Raw genomic sequence first — 21163 nt, forward strand, 5'->3', positions numbered from 1 at the left:
TCAGGAAATTTTCCACAGTTGAGGGATAAATTGACTAGTTGCACTCTAGATAGGGAAATAAAGTCTTGTTTGTCCTTTAAAAGTTGACCTGGGCATGAGTTATGCAGTGAATTTGATACTTTTGCTTGGTAAGCAAATGTGAGACAGAGGCATCAATTTCAGAAAAGGTGAACCAAGAAAAGGATAAAAGCAGGCAGATTTATTTTTGGAATTTGTCTGTGTATGAATTCTGAGGAAATTTTAACAAGTTTTTCTTGGAAATGATAGGCAATTTTATTACATAAATCATTTGAAATCTTGTTGTGAGAAGTGTTTTCAATGTTAAATAAGATTTTTGGATTACCATTGGCCATTTTTATTTTATTTGCATAATAAGATTTTTTTTAGCAGAGTCAATTACTTTTTTGTATTTTTTTGAGTGAATAATGTAGGCAGTTTTATTTTCTGGAGTTGGGTTCTTGCTGCAATGACATTCGAGGCATTTTAAGGTAGTTTTCAATCATCGCAGAGTTGATGAAAACCAGGCAGAGTTCGGTTTGGATCTGATATATTTTTAGGAGCTACTGAATCTAGGGATTTAATCATAGAAGAGTTCCAGATACTTATAGACTGGTCAATGTCATTACCAAGGGCTGTGATAAGATTTGGGAAGCAGAACATTTGCAAAAGTTTCAGGGTCAAAATGTTTTCTTTTATAATTTTTTTTGTGACTAAAAGTGCTGTTCTGCAATTTACTCTTGAGCTTACCATTTGCAAATATTAGGAAGTGGTCAGACAAAAGGACTTGATGGGTTAATGCAGAGAAATCGAGATGGGTGGTGTTGTAGAAAATTAGATCTAAGGTGTGTCCTTTTATGAGTGTTGGCATGTCCAGAAGTTGTTCCCAGCCTAAGCTGGACATGATATTAAGTGAAGAAGAAACATTATGGGAAGTGGGGATTTTGGTTAAAATGTAAATTGAAATCCCCTGCTATTATAGTTTTTGTTAAATCAACTGGCAATGTGGTTATTGATTCTGTAAGTGGAGATAGATATTATTGAGTAAAGTGGGTGTGCAGTATACAGTGCAGAGGTTAGCAATGGTTGTGGAAACAAGCATCAGTTCAAAGGGGTGGTTTGATGGTAAAGTTTTCTTACAAGGTTGTAGGGAGGCTTTAACAATGATCAACAAACCTCCTCCTCCTCTCGATTGGGATGAGGTTCTGAAAGGGGAATGTAGCCTGGGGGACATATGGTGTTTAGAATAACATCGTATTCAAAAAGCCATGTTTCAGTAATCATGACAGCATCTGGGGATTGAGAAGAAATTAGATCATAGATAATTGGTACTTTTTTCTTATAGATCGTGCATTAAAAATTGAGGGAAATAGAAGCAATTAGTATTGTGGAAACTTTAAATGTGGGTGTAATAGTAATCAGAGATGACTTACCAAGTCTATGAGAACTTCGATAATTGATGGCAAGATCGTCATATTTCCCATTACCCAGAGTAGTTGGTATGTGCATGAGAAGGATTAAATGGTCATTTTTCTCAGTGGAGAAGGGTAGACAGTGGAGTGCCCCAGGGATCTGTACTGAAGCTGGTTCTTTTTAATATATTTATAAATGATCTGGAAAGGGGAATGATGAGTGAGGTGATCAAATTTGCAGATGACATAAAATTATTTAGAGTTGTTAAATCACAAGCAGATTGTGATACATTGCTGGAGGATCTTGTGAGACTGGAAGATTGGGCATCCAAATGGCAGATGAAATTTAATGTGGACAAATGCAGTGATGCATATAAGGAAAAGTAAACCATGCTGTAGTTACATGATGTTATTTTCAGTATTAGGAGTTACCACCCACGAAAAGATCTGGGCAATACATTGAAATCATCGGTCAAAAATCAAACAGAATATTAGGAATTATTAGGAAAGGAATGATGAATAAAACTAAGAATGTCATAATACCTCTGTATCGCTGCATGATGAGACTTTACTTTGAGTACTGTGTACAGTTCTGGTTGCCATATCTCAAAAAAGATATACATTAGTTGCACTGGAAAAAGTTCAGAGAAGGGCAACCAAAATGATGAGGAGGGATGGAATGGCTCCCCTATAAGAAAAGGCTAAAGAGGTTAGGATTTTTCAGTTTGGAGAAAAGACGGCTGAGGGGGGATATGATAAAGGTCTATAAAATTATGAGGAGGCTAGAATGGGTAAATGTGAATCATTTATTTACTGTTTCAGATAACACAAGGACTGGGGGAACGCTATGGAGTTAGTAAGTAGCTCATTTAAAACAAATTGGAGAAAATTCTTTTTCACTCAACACTCAATTAAGCTCTGGAATTATTTGTCAGAGGATCTGGTTAAGGTGGTTAGAGTAACTGGGTTTAAAAAAGGTTTGGACAAATTCCTGGGGGAGAAATCCATAAACTGATATTAATCAAATTGAATTAGGGAATAGCCACTGCTTATTACTGGCATTAGTAGCATTTATTTACTGTTTGGGTACTTGCCAGTTATTTGTTTCTTGTATGCTGGATTGTCTGCTTTTGGAAACAGGATGCTGGACTTGATAGACTCTTGGACTGACCCAGTATAGTAACCTCTTATGTTCTTAAATATAGATGTCAAAATCTTTGCAAAAATTGTGGCAAACAGGGATCTTGCCAAATTTGATAGGCAAAGAACAGGTGGGTTTTATTCAAGATCGATTAGCAGCTATCAATGTGTGTAGAATCTTGGCAGCTATACAACAGATAAATCTGGATAAAACAGACTCTCTTCTTATTTGTTTTGAAATTGAAAAAGCCTCTGATTTCCTGTGACTATTTATAATTTACTTTCGATAAGTTTGGGTTTACTGGTACCTTTCTCTCCACAGTGAAGATTCTATATGAAAATCCTAGGGTAGCGGTAATTTGTAATGGGCTAGTGTCAGACTATTTTTCACTTAAAAGGGATACAGAACAGAGTTGCCCTCTGTCACCTTTATTGTTTATTTTGAGAATGGAGCCACTAGCCAAGAAATTATTATTAGAGATTTGTGTTGGTGGTACAGTAGATGTTAAACGGCACTTTTTGCTGATGACTTGTTAGTATGTTTGTCTCAACTAGTGGATTCTTTAACCATACTGATGGACCTGTTGAATTCTTTTGCAAGAATCTCGGGTATTTAGATTATTATGGGAACATCGTTAGCTTTAGATGTTTCTGGGCAAGTGTGACATAGTTGGTGGGGCCCCTTTCCTTTAAGTTGGGCAGGTGACTATAATATTTATTTAGTCTGAAGATTCCAAGAGATTTATCTAAGCTATACCAAATGAATGTAGAGCCATTGATAGTGATGATTGCTAAGATGCTGCGTAGTTGGATTAATATAACTGTATCTTGGTTTGAAAAAATAAGTGGCAAAATGATTGGCCTTCCCAAGTAATTGTACATACTACAACAATTACCGATCTGGCTCACGCAACATACAATTAAAAGATGGAATAAAATTGTTTCTGATTTTATTTGGTGTGGCAAAAAGCCTTAGTTATGACTCCTTCAGATACAGCTACCTAGGAAAGAGGGTGTTTAAATTTCCTTAATCTTAGAGTGTTCAGCACTGTTTGTCTATTTAGGGTTATACTGGACTGGCTGTTGGGAATAGAGAGATTTACTGATTTTCATTTAGATGGAAGCTTGTCACATCCATTGCATTTTGCCTCCGTGTTGCATTCTTCTTTGTCGGAACTTACTAAGGAAATTAGGTCTTATTTTCTTTTTTTGGATTTTAAAGCAGGCCTTGATATGTGATCTTTGAAGTCTGAGAGAGAGAGATGGCCTGGAAAATAGGGGATTCTATGCTTATTTACAGCTCTTTACTGAAGACTGATAAAGCTATTTTTAGAGCTGACAAGTTTGAAAGCAATCTTATAATTCAAAAGCAGATTTGGTTTCCAATTTATACAGAAATTTTCTGGATGTTTTTGCAGTAGACCATATTTCACCAATAGTACAAAAATGGATATAGGGGCTCATATAGAGGAAGACATGTTGAAAAATTCTCTAGATAATATATACCACCTACTAGAAAGTGCTGATCTTAGGGAAATGCAATTTAAATTTCTACACAGAACGTATATTTATCTCAGACATGCTTATAAGGCACATATTTCATTGTCTAGCCATTGTCTTAAACATGATAGTTCTGAAGGAACTTATGAACACTGCATTTGGAGTTGCGCACATATTTTTCCCTTTTCGGAAGCTGTATTTGCTAGTATTTCCAAATAGGCTGTCTTTTGGATATATATGATGCCTATGATTCACCTGTTGAGATGTTTTTGTTATTTATCAGGAAGTCATGTCTTATGATTAAAACATTTATTTTAATACAGTGGCTGAGCTCAGATCCATGTACAGTAAATATGAGGCAAAATTAAGTGCAGACTTTCAAGGTCATGGAAAAAATGTCAGCTGTTCAAGTCACTCTCTCGCACTGGAAGAAGGTTTGGAAGGTATTTCTTGATACATTACAATCTCGAGTACATAGTGAAATCGGAAATTCTTGGGAAATTTGAAATATATACTTCCCTAGGAGGGGTATGGAGGGGCTGGTTGGGAGGGGGAAAAACAGAAATGGTATATTTGTGCATGTCTTTGATAAATGAACTGTTTGTATGTTCCTTATTTATTTAATAACATGTAGAAACCACTTTGCTGATTTAAAATTAAATCACTCGATAAAATACAAACATAAAACAATGCTTAATGGATTATTTATATTTTTTCGATGATAAAGAGATTTTTCCGTAAAAGCACCCCCAAACCATATTGGTGTCTATTTCAGTGCTCATAGAAAAACAAGTGTATTAAGAAGGAGCAGTTTCCCCAACTATTTAGGGATCAATAAACATTACCAGCTGTCTAAGCCCCAAAGTGGTTTCTTCTCCCTGTAGCAACATTTTAGAAAAACATTTAAAGGCACCCTCTAAGAAGTAGCCAAGATTACATCTTATAAGGCTCTCTTCTCACAAGAAGACTTCTGTGCCCTGAACCACCCGCACATATGGAGTTATATTACTGTGATTTTCATGGTCTCTCTTTTTGTCTGTCTGCACCATTAACTTGTGCATGTTTAGAGATGCTTTATGTTTTGCAACTCCTTCCATTAGGTGAACTAGGCAATCACTTACCAGTACCACTTTTTTTTTTGGGGGGGGGGGGCGCAAGCAAAACCTCTGGCAACCTCCAGGTGCTGCCTATTCACTTTTAAGGCATGGCTTGCTAGATATGAGAGGAAGCTAGGTGGGTGGAGGAGTTGGGTAGAGAGGATCTCGGGCATGTGAGGTTAGGCTGTAGTGAGAGAGAGGATTCTGGGCAGGTAGGGGTAGAGAGAGAGGATGCTAGGTATGGCTAAAAGGGAACAAAGATTGTGGTCATACTGGTATGCTGAGCAGAGCATGAAGGGGAAACAGAAGAGGATATTTTGGGGTTAGAAGGAGAGAGATGCTGTACAGGGGGATTAGAGAGAAGAGATGCTGGGTACTGTGGACAGAGGGCAAAGGGAGGGGGGATGCAAGACTTTGCAGAAGATGAGAGGTGGCAAAAGAGAAGGGATGGTGTGCTAGAGCTGCTATTGATAAGCAGGCTTTTAAGGGGAATGGCACAAGATTGAAGGTTTGCCTAAGGTGCTTAATACCCTTGTACCCACCCTGTGGGCACAGCACATATGACTCTTTAGGTAGAGAATACATTGGTAGTGAGCAGCTTGAATGATGCATAGTAACCAGGGGTCTTGGATACCCCAGATTCTTTTTAGTTGGAGAAATAGTCCACTTAGTTTACACAGTTTGATGACATGGGCTGCTAAACATTTTGAATGTAGATCCCTTAGTTATCAAGTATTTCATATGTCGTTTTCTGTAAAAAGCATATTTTCTGTCCAGTTGGAAGTCTCCCCATGGCTGAAGCATCACAAATGGACAACACAGAAGGCAGATCGCTAGAGGACAGTTCTGAAAAATCAAGTTTAACTCTGGAAAGTTTTGATGAAATTCCTGAATCATCAGCTGACTGTAAGTGTAAACTGAAGCAACTCTGCGAATGAGATTGATATTAAAAGGGTTTGTCCAGGTAACTTTTTGAATTACCCGGACAACAGCCCAAGTTTTAAATTTCCTGCCTTACTAAGTGGATAAATTGTGAAAACTTAATTGAATAAAAAAGGCGGGTGGGGGGGCATTCCTGGAGCACAGATAAAATGTATCCAATATTCAATGCTATCTAGATAAACTGGTCTGGTCGGAGAAAACGCTGCCCTAAAATTACCTGGGTACCTTTAGCTGGGTGTATTCAGTGAAGCACTTATTTGGGTATGTTTTGCTGAAAAAATAAATATAGGGGTAAAGTTACTCAGGTAAAATTAGGGTAATTCCTCCCCCCCCCCCCCCGGCTTTCTCAGTATTGACCTTTTATATTAATAAATCTAATCCTTTCTATCAGGAAAACCTTATGGGGTATGAATGTCAGATTTCCATGAATAGTTGCAGCTTGGGCTACCTTCTATTGGAGCAACAAAAAAGATATTGAAGTGTGTGAGCTTTCTAGACCCCCACAGGCTCACCTGCTACTACAAGATCTTTTTTCTTGGCCCAATAAAGTTATCAAAACTTGCAAATATTCTGTTTTTCTCCGGGACCATTATGGCTACTAGAAATTTGTGCTACAGGTTCCATAAGTGAGGCAAGATGTTTAAATGCAGAAAATATGCAGTATGTACTGAACAATGTGCTATTATGAAAATGCTTCCAATAAGAAAACACAAGCACTGGTGCTTTGAAGTATCCAAATGAGGCCCTCTTCAAATATAAATGCATAATATGATGATAGCTAGAGTCTGCCAGGTTCATATAACCTGACCATTTCTTTACCTACGGCAATACTGCAAATCCTGCTTGATTTCTCCTTACTCTCACTTTCCCACCACTAGAGATCCTCTGTTCTTGTCCCACGCTTTCTTGATTTCTGATGTCTTTAGGCCCCACCTCTACTAGGAGACTGTTCCATGTATCCACTATCCTTTCTCTGGAGAAATGCTGAGGGTCTATATCCTTCACTTTTCAGCTCATGACCCCTTGTTTAGTACTTTCCTTTCATCAATATTGTGTATTAAAATTATAAAGATGCATAGAAACTGTTCATTAAAATTAACTTTTTCCACTCTTAGACAGTAGTTCCCAAACCTTTCCTGGGATTCCCCCAGCCAGTCGGGTTTTCAGGATATCCAGAATGAATATGCATGAGGTCGATTTGAATGTACGGCCTCCATCACATGCAAATTTATCTCATGAATATTCATTGCACATATCCTTAAAATCCGACTGGCTGGGGATGTCCTAGGACAGGTTTGAGAACCACTCCTCTCTCTAGAAGCCTAATCTATCAATAATTATTTCTGTAGTGACAAAGTGGGAGAAAATCAGGCCTTTGGTATTCTGTCCCTATCAAAATCAGAAATTCTTCTCAACTTAGAATTCTACTTGTTTGTGTATCAGGTAAATTATAATGAAAGACAGTAATAAAGTGCTTGCAATTTAATAAAGTTACTTTTATAGACTCATGTTAATTGCAAGGAAGCTTAAAACAGAAAGACACAAGATAAAATGTTTTTAGGGCAATTTTCAAAGCCACAGGCATTTACGTGGGCAAAGTGACAGAACTGAAAATTGCTCTCCTCAAATGTGGCAAAAAAAAGTATGCCTGGCTTCCAAAGTGTACACACTACTAGCCACATGTAAAGAAGGCATTCCTGAGGGCATGTTCTGGCTGGGGAGAAATATAGCTCAGGTCAAAGTATACAAAATCTATTTCTTGAGGAGAAGATTACTTATAACAGATTACATCTAGGTAAGAGTTCTTGTGCTATAATGACTATTTATTATTATGATTTTTATAGAACAGGGCTAAACAATCTAATTGTATACAACAGAGGCAGTGCATGCAAATATGCCTCATGCATATTCATTGTCGATATCCTGAAAGCAAGACCTGTTTGTGGCACTTCAGGCCTGAGGTTTCTTCGCCCTGGTAAAGACAGTCTTTGGGCTACAATATAGCCAAGATAGACTGACAAGATAAACAAAAGTATGCCGGATTTTATAAGATAACGCGCGTAGCCGCGCGTATCTTATAAAATCCGGGGTCGGCGTGCGCAAGGCTGCGCAAAATCGGCAGCCTGCGCGCGCAGAGCCGCGCAGCCTGCCTCCATTCCCTCTGAGGCCGCTCCAAAATCGGAGCGGCCTCGGAGGGAACTTTCCTTCCGCATCCCCCCTCTACCTTTGTTGTGCAAGTTAATGCTTTAACTTCTTAACTTGCCTCTTTAAATGCGAGCTGAGAGTGAATTAAGTGTGGACGTTGAAGCAAGTTTAACACACAGCAACTACCGTGACCATATATTCAAAAACATTTTTTAAGTAAAAAAAGAAAAAGAATGATAAAAAAAAGACTGTGACCGCAGATGATTAGAAGACCGGGCGGCCTCCGTTTGAAAGTGAGGTAGGCACACTGTCAGGCTTGATGATGCGGCAAAATAATTTAATTTTAATATTTTCAAAAATTGTTTTCCAGTATTTGACAAAAACTTGGTGAGTGGCACTTGTGGTTAAACAATAATCAAGTTAGTATTTCCTTTCTGGATGTGAATTTTTTATTCAACATGTCTTTCGCCTACAAAGGCACCCTCACCACATTTTTTTGGACCGTGGGATCAGGGGTGGATTGTGGGAAAATAGTGGCTCAGGGGATTTTTCTCCATACTGGCCCATGGGTACCCAATTATACATACAATTTGGTGAGTCACCAAATACAGAATAAAGGGACCATAAAATATACACAGAAATGCACAGACAAACTGAACTGGAAATCACAAGTTAGACTGTATGTAATGCAGCAATGGAAAAACAGAAAATACCATCATTCCTCATAAAACATCAAACAATAACATTAAGAACTATAAAACATCACAATAGGAAAATCATACTAAAAATATATATTTCAAAACTGCTGATGAATAGAACCTCCAGTAATTTAACTCAGGGAAATTTTCAAAAATTTGTATATAACACCAATAAAATATTTCAAAAAGAGCAGACATCAAATAATATTCAATAATTAAAACTAATAAGGATTTTAAAAAGCCCCTGCTGTCCCTTTCTGTGGGAGCTCTTGATTTCCAGTCACCCTGATATTGTCAAGGATTAGGAGGTTATCCACTCTCACACATACTCACATGTCCATTCTCTCTCTCACATACACTGTCACATACATACACATTCATGCTCTTATACCCACCATAACCTCTCGCTCTCATTGACACTGGCATACTCTCAGGCTCTAAGACACTCTCTCCCCCTCCACACACAAACTCCCTTGGATTTTCTCATACACACTCATGCTCTCACACTCACTGGCTCCCTCACATACACACAAACACACACACACCCAGGCAAGCTCCAGTCATTCTCACACACACACCCTGACCCCCAGGCAGGCTCCCATTCATTTTCACACCACTTCCTCCCCATCCCCCAGGTATGCACACATTCATTCTCACACACACAGACCCCCAGGCAGGCACCCATGCATTCACGCACCAGAGTCCTATTCATACACATGCACACACTAAAGGCAGACCCCTCCTCTCTTTTGCCAGCAACCTCGGAACCTCTCTCATTCCTCTGCTGCCACTGTTACTGCTGCCGCATGGCTATTGGGGAGGTGCCGATTGCTGCTACTGACACTGAAGCCCATTCTGCTGCCTCCTCTGTGCAGGCCCCGTGGGCTTCCACTTTCTCCTGCTATTCTTGCACATTCCCAAAGATTACATATGCCAATCACTAAAAAGTAATTTATTTATTTTTTTTTACCTTTGCTGTCTGATCTTAGTTTTCTAATTGGTTGGTCACAGGCTTTTTTTTTCCACCTTCCCTTTCTTATTTTTTTGCCAATTCCTTTTATATTGTCTTTTTTTTCTGTTTCTTTTCTCTCCATCTTCTTCCCTCAAACACACAGTCAGGTTCTCATTCTCACATGCATTTCTCTCTCTCTCACACACACAGGCTCTCACTGTCACATGCTCTCTCATATAAAATCATTCATACACACAGTCTCTCACTGGCACATGCTGTCTGACTCTCACACACAGGCTCTCTCTCAATCCCACATGCTGTCTTGCTCAAGCACAGGCTCTCACTGTCACATGCTGTCTCTCATACAATCATTCATACACACAGGCTCTCACTGTCACATGCTGTCTCTCTCTCACACACAGAGGCTCTCACATGCTGTCTCTGCAAACATTCAGGTCCTCACTCTCACACACAATCTCTCAACTCATCTTATACATGCACGCACACACACACACACACACTCTACAGACCCTCAGCCTCTCTCTCACCTCTGGGCCTCCTCTTCGCGGGTTGCCGCAGGATGGACTCTGCAATGGCCCTGATACCGGGCCTCTTCCTCTTCTTGGGCCACTGCGACTTGGGATTCATGGCATCCCGTAAGCGCTGCTTCTCTTCTGCACGCGCTGATGCTCCTCCTCCTTCCTGCCCATGCAGCTCTGGCACTGTTTACTTCCAGGGCCGCACTGGCAGGAAGGAGGAGGAGTGTCAGTGCGTTTAAATGCGATCTTTTTCTTCGGGCCATGGTGATGTGAGCCTTACCACGGCCCTGCCGATCTGCCTGTCGTTGCTCCGCATGAGCCTCCCTGCGCCCGGGGGCATTGGCTCCCCTCGGTATACCACTGCTCGCGGCACCCCAGGCCCAGGCCTAGTGCTTCCACTAGCCCTCCCTGCAGGTTTTTCTTCGGGCCACAGCACCAGCAGACCCTCTTCTTGTCTTTGGCCGGGAAGTTTAAAAAAAAAAAAATCACGTGATGGGAGCGACCGGCCCACCGGGGGAAGCCCGATCCCCCGATAGGCCAATTCGCCCCTGAGTGGGATCCAGTTTACTGCATGGTACTGGCAGTCCCTATGCAAAAATTTTTGGAATCATGCTGGACTTCTCATCCACCTACCATCCTCAGACCAATGGACAGACCAAGAGGACACATCAATCCTTAAAGGCATTTCTCCGTTCCTACATCAATCAATGACAGGACGACTGGGCCTCCCTTCTTCCCTGGCAGAGGCCTATCACATCAACCATTTCAATCAAGCTACTGGATCTTCACCTTTCTACTTAGTGTATGGCAGGCATCCCAAGATACACATTCCCTTGGCCACTTCTGTGACTGTCTGCAGCTAATGTGAAAGGGCAGGAACTTCTCAACTTGTAGCAAGCCACTCACCAACTTCTAGAGCGAGCTGCTCCCTGCACCAAGTTCCAAGAGGACAAAAGATGAAGGCCTGCACCCCAGCTACAATTTGGGGGATCTAGTTTGGCTAAATACCCGAAATCTAGGGCACAAAGGTCTGTAGACCCTTGTAACACTCCCCCCCCCCCCCCCAAACCCACCCTGAGTTGAAAGTGCCCCTTTTACAGTGGGATATATAGAGAGTTTCAGATTAACTGTCTCTCTTTCTCTCTCTCTCGTGTAAAGGCTCCAACACATACTCATGGAAAGAATATTTTAAATGGTACGCATGTACTTACATGCACAATATAAAATCAAGTATGTTTATGGGCAATGCCTGCTCCTTCTAAAATTTACTTACAAGCGGGGAGCATTTCCTATTAACTGAACTACCCTCTGTGCTTCACATCCATGATGTATTCCACATCTCCCTTCTGAAACCACAACCTGAGGACATCACGGTGGAGTAAGGCACTCAATATGAGGTAGCTGAGATCCTGGATATGAGAAGAGTGAGGAACAAATTTCAATACCTCATAGCCTGGAAGGGCTGTTGACCAGAGGAGAACTCCTCAGATCCAGCCTCCAACCTACAGGCTCCTCAGTTAATCCAGGAGTTTCACCACCGAATCCTCACAAGACTTGTATGGCCTATATAGGACCCCTGGCTGGGACTTCCTGTGGCACTGGCAGATGATGTCACATCCTCGTGGAGTATATAAGGAAGTCTCTTCAATCAGCCAGCACCTCAGCAACAGCTCTCTTGAGTAGCCTGCTTTTCAGTGCATGTTGCTAATTCATGTTCCTGCCTTGTGCTCTCTGTTTCCACTCCTGTGTTCCAGCTCCTGGTTTGTCTGGTGTCCGCACCTTTTCCATCTTTTGTCTTTTTTGTGTGTCCTGCATCTGTTTTTTCTCTGCCTGCCTGCCCTTTCAGATTGACTTTTTGGACCTGACTTCAGCTTTGGACCTTACTACTGCTTGCCTGCCATCTGCTCTGACCCTGGTTCGTCCCTCGAATTCTGCCTTCTGCTGCCAGCCCTGACCTTGCTTTGTTCCCTGGACTTCCTTGTTTGTCGCCTGCCTTGACCTTTGCTTGGACCTGTACATTCTCCCTTCCTTTGTCCCTAGGTCCCATGTGAGTCCTGCTGGCTGTCCGCACCAAGGGCTTAACCTGCGGTAATTACGGTTGGTATGAGTGTAGCTTCCGCTAGTCCCATCTAGGCTCTTCCATCCATGGTCAGTGTGGACAGCATGGATTCACCCATGTGATTGAGTCAACCACACCACCACACAGGGGTCCACAGTCGTAACAGAACTATCTTCAAACTGGCGGGTTGCTGGAACCAAGGCAGCATAGATTCACCAGGGGATGTTCCTGTCAGTTAAATTTGATAGATTTTTCTGATTGGGTGACTGAAGAATTGGATCAAGGAAGATATGATTTACTTGGATTTCAGCAAAGCTTTTGATATGGTCCCACATAGGAGGCGCATGAATAAAATGAGAAGCGTGGAAATCTGAGCCAAGGTGGTGAAATGGATTAAAAATTGGTTGACTGACAGGAGACAACATTTAATGGTAAATGGAACCTACTCTGAAGAGAGAATAGTGTTAAGTGGAATACACAATGATCAGTTTTGGGACTGGTTCTGTTCAATATCTTTGTGAGCGACATTGCAGAAGGAATAAAAGGTAAAGTTTGTCTGTTTGCAGATGATACCAAGATCTGCAATAGAAAGGACATGCTAGAAGGAGTAGAGAGAATGAAATGAGATTCAAGAAAGCGTGAAGAGTGGTTGAAGAACTGGTAGCTGGGATTCGATGCCAAGAAGTCATGCCTCTGGGGTGTGGTAATCCAAAAGAGCTGTATGTGATGGGGAGTGAAAGACTAATGTGCACAGACTGGAGTAATAGTGGGAGTAATGGTATCTAGCGATCTGAAGGCGGTGAAGCAATGTGGCAAGGTGATAGCTAAAACGAAAAAATGTTGGGGTACTGTGTTCGGTTCTGGAGACTGTATCTCAAAATGGATAGAGACAGGATGGAGGCGGTCCAGAGAAGGGCAACTAAAATGGTGTGGGGTGTGTATTGGAAGATTTATGAGGAGAGGCTGAAGGATCTAAATATGTGTAAGAGAGGAGGTACAAGGGAGATATGATTCAGACCTTCAGATACCTGAAAAGTTTTAATGATGCACGATCTTCAAACCTTTATCATTGGAAAGGAAACAGTTGAATTCTAGGGGTCAAGCAATGAAACTCCAGGAGAGACGACTCATAATCAACATCAGGAAATATTTCTGCATGGAGAGGGTGGTGAATGCCTGTAATGCCCATCCGGAAGAGGCGAAGAGGATGAAAACAATAAACAAAGTCAAAAAGGCATGGGATAAACACTGAGGATCCCTAAAGGCTAGAGGTGGAAATGAAGAAAAGGGTACATGGGGTAACATACATGGAGAAGCAGCTACTACCCTTAACAGAAGGCTTGGGGATTACTATACTTAACCAATTAGTTTTCATGATTTTGATGCAACTGCAACATCGCTCTCTGCTTCAATGGTGGGGTTGAAAGGAGAATTGTATTCAGACGACAGCAAACTCTGGGCCCTGACTTTTACGGTCCAGGGTACTGATACACAGACATTAGGGAAAAAGCGCAGGACTGCTTCTAAGCAACGTATGTTCAAACAATATTGTCTGCATTATCAAGAAGTCTGCTCACCCTGTAAAAATGTTGCTAGCAGTAATTTGTTATGAGTTTGTCAGTTGCTTGATTTTGATTGGTAATAATATTACCTTTAACATAAGGCTTGGAGGTAAACCTGCATGAGGTGGCAGTTACTACCCTTAACAGAAACATGGGGTAACCTGCACATAGTGGCAGTTACTACCCTTAACAGAAACATGGGGTAACCTGCACATAGTGGCAGTTACTACCCTTAACAGAAACATGGGGTAACCTGCACATAGTGGCAGTTACTACCATAAGAAACTTGCTGTGCAGACTGGATGTACCATTTGGTCTTTTTTTGCCGTCATTACTATGTTACAGTATGTTACTATGACCTCAACGACTTTTAAAATTCACTTGGGTTTTCTTTAGCATTTGGTATCTTATTTTGGTTCCCAGAATCATGAAAATATTTCTAAGTTTCAAATACCTGGAATTTTTCAGCTTAAAGTAACAAGTTGACTGAACTTTTGATCTTTGACTTTGTGTCTCACAAATAAGCCTGAGGTGCACGGATACCCTGTAACAACTTGTGGTCTTTATTTCTTAATTATAACTATTGTCTGACGGACATAATGTACTGCACAAGAAGGGAAAGTCTGCTTTATTTTTTACTTCTGCCAACATTCTGTTGAATTTAGAGATCCGCATGCCATTCTTGGAGTAAACACCAAACTCATGATGAAACAATATTTATATTAGTTTATTAATGTTTGTTTTAATTTTAAAAAGCTCCAGAGGAAGGTTTATAATAGTAATCATCAGCTCCAGAGTTGAAAAGATGGCATGTGTCTTAATATGGATTTCCTGGTCAATCAGTTAAAAAAAACCAAAAAGCAACCTATTGGCCATTTTCTTTTAAATATTGATGATGAAGGGCACTTGACTTTCTCTCAGTTTCATCTCTTACTAGGACATTAACTGCCAAGTACTGCCCTCTCTTTCAATTACTTTTACTTAGTAGAAAATTGTTAAAACTCCAAAGAGACACAATCATAAAAGAACACACATTGATTTGTATACGTGGTGTTATTTTATTAGCTATGATTTAGGAGAACTATTTTCAAAAGGATGTAGTCAGCTAACTCAAGAATTATCTGGCTAGCTTGCAGGGCTAAAAATGTGTCCCCCACTGAATGGTTAAATATAACTGCCAAGTTTTACTAGGCTGCTACAGTATATTCACCCATGGAGAAAAATGGCATTGTAAAAGGCAGAAGGGAGATCAAGGGAGGAAAAATAGGTGCATATATTTAATTTTCAAATCTACACATGCATTTTACAGCCATGACACGTGATGACGTTATCTGACGGTGCCAAACAGACCCATTTTTTTTAGCATGATAGTTTTTACTAGGGATGTGAATCTGTACCGGACTCGTTTCCGGTATCGAGTTCAGGTAAAAACCGCGGGAAATCTTCGTTCCCTCGATTCTTACCCATTTTAATCGGTTGTGTCGTGCTGGAAAAAAAAACCACCCTGACCCTTTAAATGTAATTCTGTCGCATCCCCCACTCTCCCGACCCCCCCCCCCCCCCCCCAAAAAAAATATTTTTTTTTAAAGTACCTGGTGGTCCAGCGGGGGTCGCAGAAGCAATCTCCCGCTCTCAGACTGTCGGCTGCCATTAATCAAAATGGCGCCGATGGCCCTTTGCCCTTAGCATGTGACAGGGTATCTGTGCCATTGGCCAGCCCCTGTCACATGCTAAGGGCCATCAGCGCCATTTTGATTAGTGGCAGCCGACGGCCCAAGAGTGGGAGATCGCTCCCAGGACCCCCGCTGGCCAACCAGGTACTTAAAAAAAATTTTTTTGGGGGGGGGGGTCGGGAGGGTGGGGGATGCGAAAGAATTAAATTTAAAGGGTCAGGTTGGGTTTGGGTTTTATTTTTAAGTGCCTTTTCTTCCTGCCCCCCCCCAAAACGATAAGAGAACCCCACGAAAAATGTTGTGGGGTTTTCCTATCCAGTTCGGGGGCCCCCCAAATTCTGATGAGTTTGAAAATATCTTCTGATATTTTCAATCGTCAGAAAAATGATTCACATCCCTAGTTTTTACTACTGAGCATGAGCAGGAGGAGTTCCTGCACTGCCTTATGAGCCCCTATGTCTCTTTATGCTATGCTACAGCTCAGATGTGGTTTTTAAATAAATTCTGCTTTTGATAATCTGTCTCCTAAAAAAATAAAAAATAAGGAAAGATGAGATCGAGCAATGTCTAGTTCAAAGAAAGCCACTCCCTGTGAGTTTAAGAATTGTATGTGGCCACAAGATGTGCATTACTAATGGCCTCATCATCTATTACAAGTGTCTGAGCCCTGATCATGACTTCGCAGACTGTTATAATTGTGTAAGAATGTCCTCTAGGACTCAGCAAAATCAGGAAGATAGTGAAGCTCTTCAGATCAGTGGAGAGGCACAGCCATTCATCATCCCAGAGCAGGGACCCATTTGGCTCCCTCCATGCTGAGTAAGAGCTCCTTGAGTAGAGCACCTCCTACTATGGCATCAAGTTCTGGAACTGCCTTTATACCAGGGCCAAGCAAGGCACAGAAGCACTGAGCATTGAACTCCTGAGCTTCATCATCTTCTCAAGGCTCATCGGAGCCAAAAAAGCCTCATTTGGCACCATCATTACCATTGGCGTGGGAGCCCTTGGCACTGCCAAAGTCAACAATGCACCTTCGCCTGTGTCATCAATAGGGATGTGAACTGGGTGCTCAATTGTTCCTGCTTTTGGGTTCATCTGGCTGCGGGAAAACTTGTTTTCCTGTGTATCCCCACTTTTTTTCGTGAAAAATCGGTTTTCTGGTTAGTGCGTGCTAACATGAGTTAGTGTACACTAACAAAAAATAGCAAAAAGTAACAAAAAATAACAAAAATAAACAATTTTTTGTTAGTACGTGCCAACATGAGTTAGCGTGCACTAACATGAAAAATGATTTTTACGAAAATTCTGGGGGAAAAGTGATTGTTTCTTTTTTTTTTTTTTTCCCAATAACTAACGAATTTAGAAATATTGTATGATATTTCAATTCGTTAGAAAAACGATTCACATCCCTAGTCATCAATACACCAGTCCCCAATGCCACTGACATGCAAGCTGTCAATGCAGAGACCCTTGGCCCCTTTCATGCACTTAACAAGAGTGCAGAATGTTTCAGCATGATCAGTACCAGTAAGGTCTTGTGCGGCCCCTGATTCTATGCCCTCATTCTTCCTTGCTCTGAAGATGCCCTTGTGTCTGTATCTTCTTTTCCACCCAAACTCCAGGCTCGCTAGAGCCTTGTTGGAGGTTGGATGTCCAAAGTTTCTATTTATTGAATTTATAACATTATTACAATGAAATAATCAGGTATTTAAAGGAATAATCATACAACAAAAACACAATCAACATATTATCCACATATGTATTAATTCAGCCCACATCATGAGGAAAGAAGGAGAATATCCTGTTTTAGCAAAATCATCATTTATCCTTATACAACCTTTACTAACCTTCAAAGCAGCATTGCAATTAAGTAATACTTTTATCTCTAATAAATTGATCTAAATATAGAGGATCAAAAAACACAAAATTGTTGTTATGATATGTTATTAAACATTTACAAGGATATTAAAAAAAAAAACAAAACCTGGCACCAATATCCAAAGCCCTTTGTTTGTAAGCAAGGAAAAGTTTCCTCCGAGCATGTGTGGCTCTAGAAACGTCTGGAAATATCTGAACTTTCTGCCCACAGAAAATCAGATGTTTATTCCGGAAATATTTATGAAACAATAAGTCTTTGTCGCATTTTAAAGAAAAAGATGCCAACAAAGTAGCTCTGGTAGGTAAATTATCCAGGGAATCCTCAAGTAAGTTGTGATGCCAGGGCTTTCCAAAACATCCATCCCCCCCCCCCCCCCCACCCTCCTGATTTACTATTTTTTTTCTAAAAGGAATATAATAGGTTTTTGAGATTGCTGGGATTTTGTCCTCCTCAAAGGACAGTATTTCCATCAAATACTTTCTTAAAATTTCTCTGGGGGATAACAATCTAGTATGAGGGAAATTCAACGATCGCAAGTTATTAGATCTCGTTTCATTTTCTAATACCTCAATCTGATTATAAAGGAATAGTTTATCCTTTATAAAAGATGTAGTTGCCATCTGCAATGGGGCTAATTGAGCATTAAACTTAGAAACAGAAACTTCTACATTTCTTAATCTACTATCTTGTTCTATCTTAGCTCTAGACTGGACAGAAAAATCATGTATTTGGGATATAGAACTTGTCACCTTTTTGTCCACTTTAGCTACTAATTTCCATACATCTTTTAAGGAAACCGTTTCAGGTTCTATATCACACTCAGGTAAATCAGACATATCTGGGATTATGGAGGGTAGAGGTAAAAAAGTATGAACATTTTCAGATTCCAAATCCCTCTCCTCCCCAGCCCTCCCCCCATCAGCTGTAAGCTGCGGATTGATACTAGGGGAGGGGATTGCCCCCATAGTCACCCCAGAAAATGTCCCAGTGTCCAACTGCAAAATTGCTGGTTGAAGAGGTGGCTGCTGGAGCTGGACTCAAAGAAATCCCTGAGGGTGAATTAATCCCGGAGCAGTCCCTCATGGATGACTCACCCAGATGCAATACGTGGTCATCCTTCGCCCAATATTCACAGATGATAGAGGCAATGGGGAAGAAGTCCAGTTCTTTGATTTCCTCTTCTTCCCCATTTTTTACCCAGAGGTGTGCCCCTTTGGTGCGCGGCTTTGCACGCCGCTAAGCCCTGATTTTGTAGAGATTTTCCGGGCTCCACCTGATGACATCAGCTCCAGAGGGCACGCCCCTCTCTCTCTCTCCCACTCGACGACAGCATGGCCAAACAGTGATTCCAGCAGCGAATCTCACTGGGGTCCTTGCTGCAAACAGGGTTCTCCTTCTTCCCTCTGGATGTCCAAAGTTTCTAGCCTGGAACTCTGCCACTGTGCTTGAAGACTCCATACCCAGGCCTAGAAGCCACTAAGTTGCAATGTTTATTCATGGGAGGGGTTCCTTTCTCACGTGGAGGTGTTGCCATAATAATGAGGCCCCTCCCCTGAAAAAAGATTGCAGCTCTATGGCTTATTCTTTTGTCTCATGGCCAAACACCATGGGACAAAAGACCCCAGTGATGGCCCCTCTACCTCCACCACTCCAAAGTTTCAGATAAAAGTCATTGGGAGTTCAGGGGTACATCCCCACCCTCCTAATCCGAATAGACGCATTAAGTGCGTTGAGGTATAGTGTCCTCCCAGGACCCCCTAAAAGTGTGAACTTAAATAAATGGGATTCAGAGAAGCTCTCCTCATCCCTCGCAAGCCTAGGCATCCCCCTGACCCCTCCACATATCCAGAACATTAAAAATAAGAAGCAGGTCCCGTTATAGGGTCCCTTTTGTTCACATGGAGGATTGGATATGCATTCTGGATTTGAAGGAGTATTTGTTCACTTCTCCATTCATCCTGCCCACTAGAAATACCTCAGGTTCACAGTAGAGGAGACACAGTATCAATACAAGGTTCTTCCCTTTGGCCTCTACACATTCCCAAGGGTTATCACGAAATGCTTGGTGGCAGCGGCGGCGATGCATCTTTGCTGCCAGGGGATTTGTCTTTCTGAAACTGAATGACTGGCTGGTGACGAGATCTTAAGTGGGGGTGCTAGAGTTTGTGAAGAAGATGATTCAGCTCTAGTAATCCTTTGGCTTCATAGTCGATTTCACCAAGTTGGACCTCATTCCCACCAAGACAATCATGTTCTTCAGGACTTGGATAGACTTGCTAGAGGAGAAAGCATTCTTCCCATTGGAAATGGCACTCTATCTTTGTGCACTAGTCCAGAAACTGTCACAGCAAGATCAGATCCCAGTCCAAGCAATTCTGGTTGCCAGTGATTGCAGTGCATGTTGTTGCTCTGACAAACCTCAATATGCAGTCTTTTCAGTGGGGCACTGTTCTCAGTGGGATCAGCTGAGTTAACTACTGTCATATTCAGTGAAGGTAAACCCAGTGATGAAAACATTCATTCAGCGACATCTGAGTTCAGTGGTCCTAGAGATGGGCTCAACTTTTTTAAGTGACTCTGACTATGGATGCATCGATCAATTGTGGGTTGCACAACTTCCTCTAGAACTCAGGGGTCAAGGTCATCAAAGGAACATCTTTTCCAGATAAACCGTTTGGAATTGTGAGCTATTTGGTATGCATTAAGGATGTTCACTCATCTGCTTCAAGGAGAGAGATCCAAACCAATAATAAGCTGCAATATTCTACATCAGAGGTAGACAACACCAGTCTTGGAGTGGCACAAACAGGTCTGGTTTTCAGGACATCCACAATGAATATGCATGAGATATATTTACATACAATGGAGGCAATGCAAGAAAATAGACCTCATGCATATTCATTGAGGACGTCCTGAAAACCCAGACCTGGTTGAGGCACGCCAGAACCTACATTGCCTACTGCTCTAGGTGAATAAGGGGGCACAGGGTCATGAGCCCCCTCTGTCAGGAAGCTCAAAGAATATGGGAATGTATTCTCAGTCATGGGGTCTCACTTCAAGCAACTTATCTTCTCAGAATTTCCAACATATTGGCAGATTGCCTCAGCAGGGTGTTTCATCCACAAAAGTGGTTCCTGGACCAAGGAATGGCAGACAGGTTGTTTGACCATAAATTAACTTGTTCACATCAGAAGGCAATAGAAGGTAGGGATGTGCAGGGATAAAAAATGTGTTTTTGTTTTTCAGTTCAGTTTTGGGAGGTTTATTTCACACAAATTTTGTTTGTGGAATGTTTGATTCATTTCATTTGTATGACTAAAACGAAACAAACAAAAAAAAAAACCCCAAACGAAGGAAAAAATGAAAACGGGGCTTCTTGGCTCCATCACTCCCCTCTCTCCCACCCAGAAAAATGCCATGGTCAGGATCCCTCCCTGCCCCCATTTACTTGGTCCGGTGGGGATCTGCCAGCGAGGCCTATGCCCTGAGCTGAAGCTTCAGCTTTGCATAGGCCAAGTGCGTGGTAGGTCATTCCAACCTTGGCCTCAGCCAACGCAAGGCTGAGACT

The 21163-nt window shown here is 41.5% G+C and overlaps 1 protein-coding gene across 6 annotated transcripts in view; it reads left to right on the forward strand.

The window, feature by feature from the left end:
• ARHGEF28 (Rho guanine nucleotide exchange factor 28) overlaps window positions 1–21163 on the forward strand; it is a 585749-nt gene that overhangs the window by 518268 nt on the left and 46318 nt on the right. For all 6 annotated transcript variants that reach the window (XM_029574889.1, XM_029574896.1, XM_029574905.1 and 3 more), the window contains 2 exons: window positions 4373–4492; window positions 5924–6052. In XM_029574889.1, the coding sequence (XP_029430749.1) occupies window positions 4373–4492; window positions 5924–6052 (249 nt within the window). The remainder of the gene's footprint in view (window positions 1–4372; window positions 4493–5923; window positions 6053–21163) is intronic.

Source organism: Rhinatrema bivittatum, chromosome 1 (genome assembly GCF_901001135.1).
Source record: "Rhinatrema bivittatum chromosome 1, aRhiBiv1.1, whole genome shotgun sequence".
Lineage (NCBI taxonomy): Eukaryota > Metazoa > Chordata > Amphibia > Gymnophiona > Rhinatrematidae > Rhinatrema > Rhinatrema bivittatum.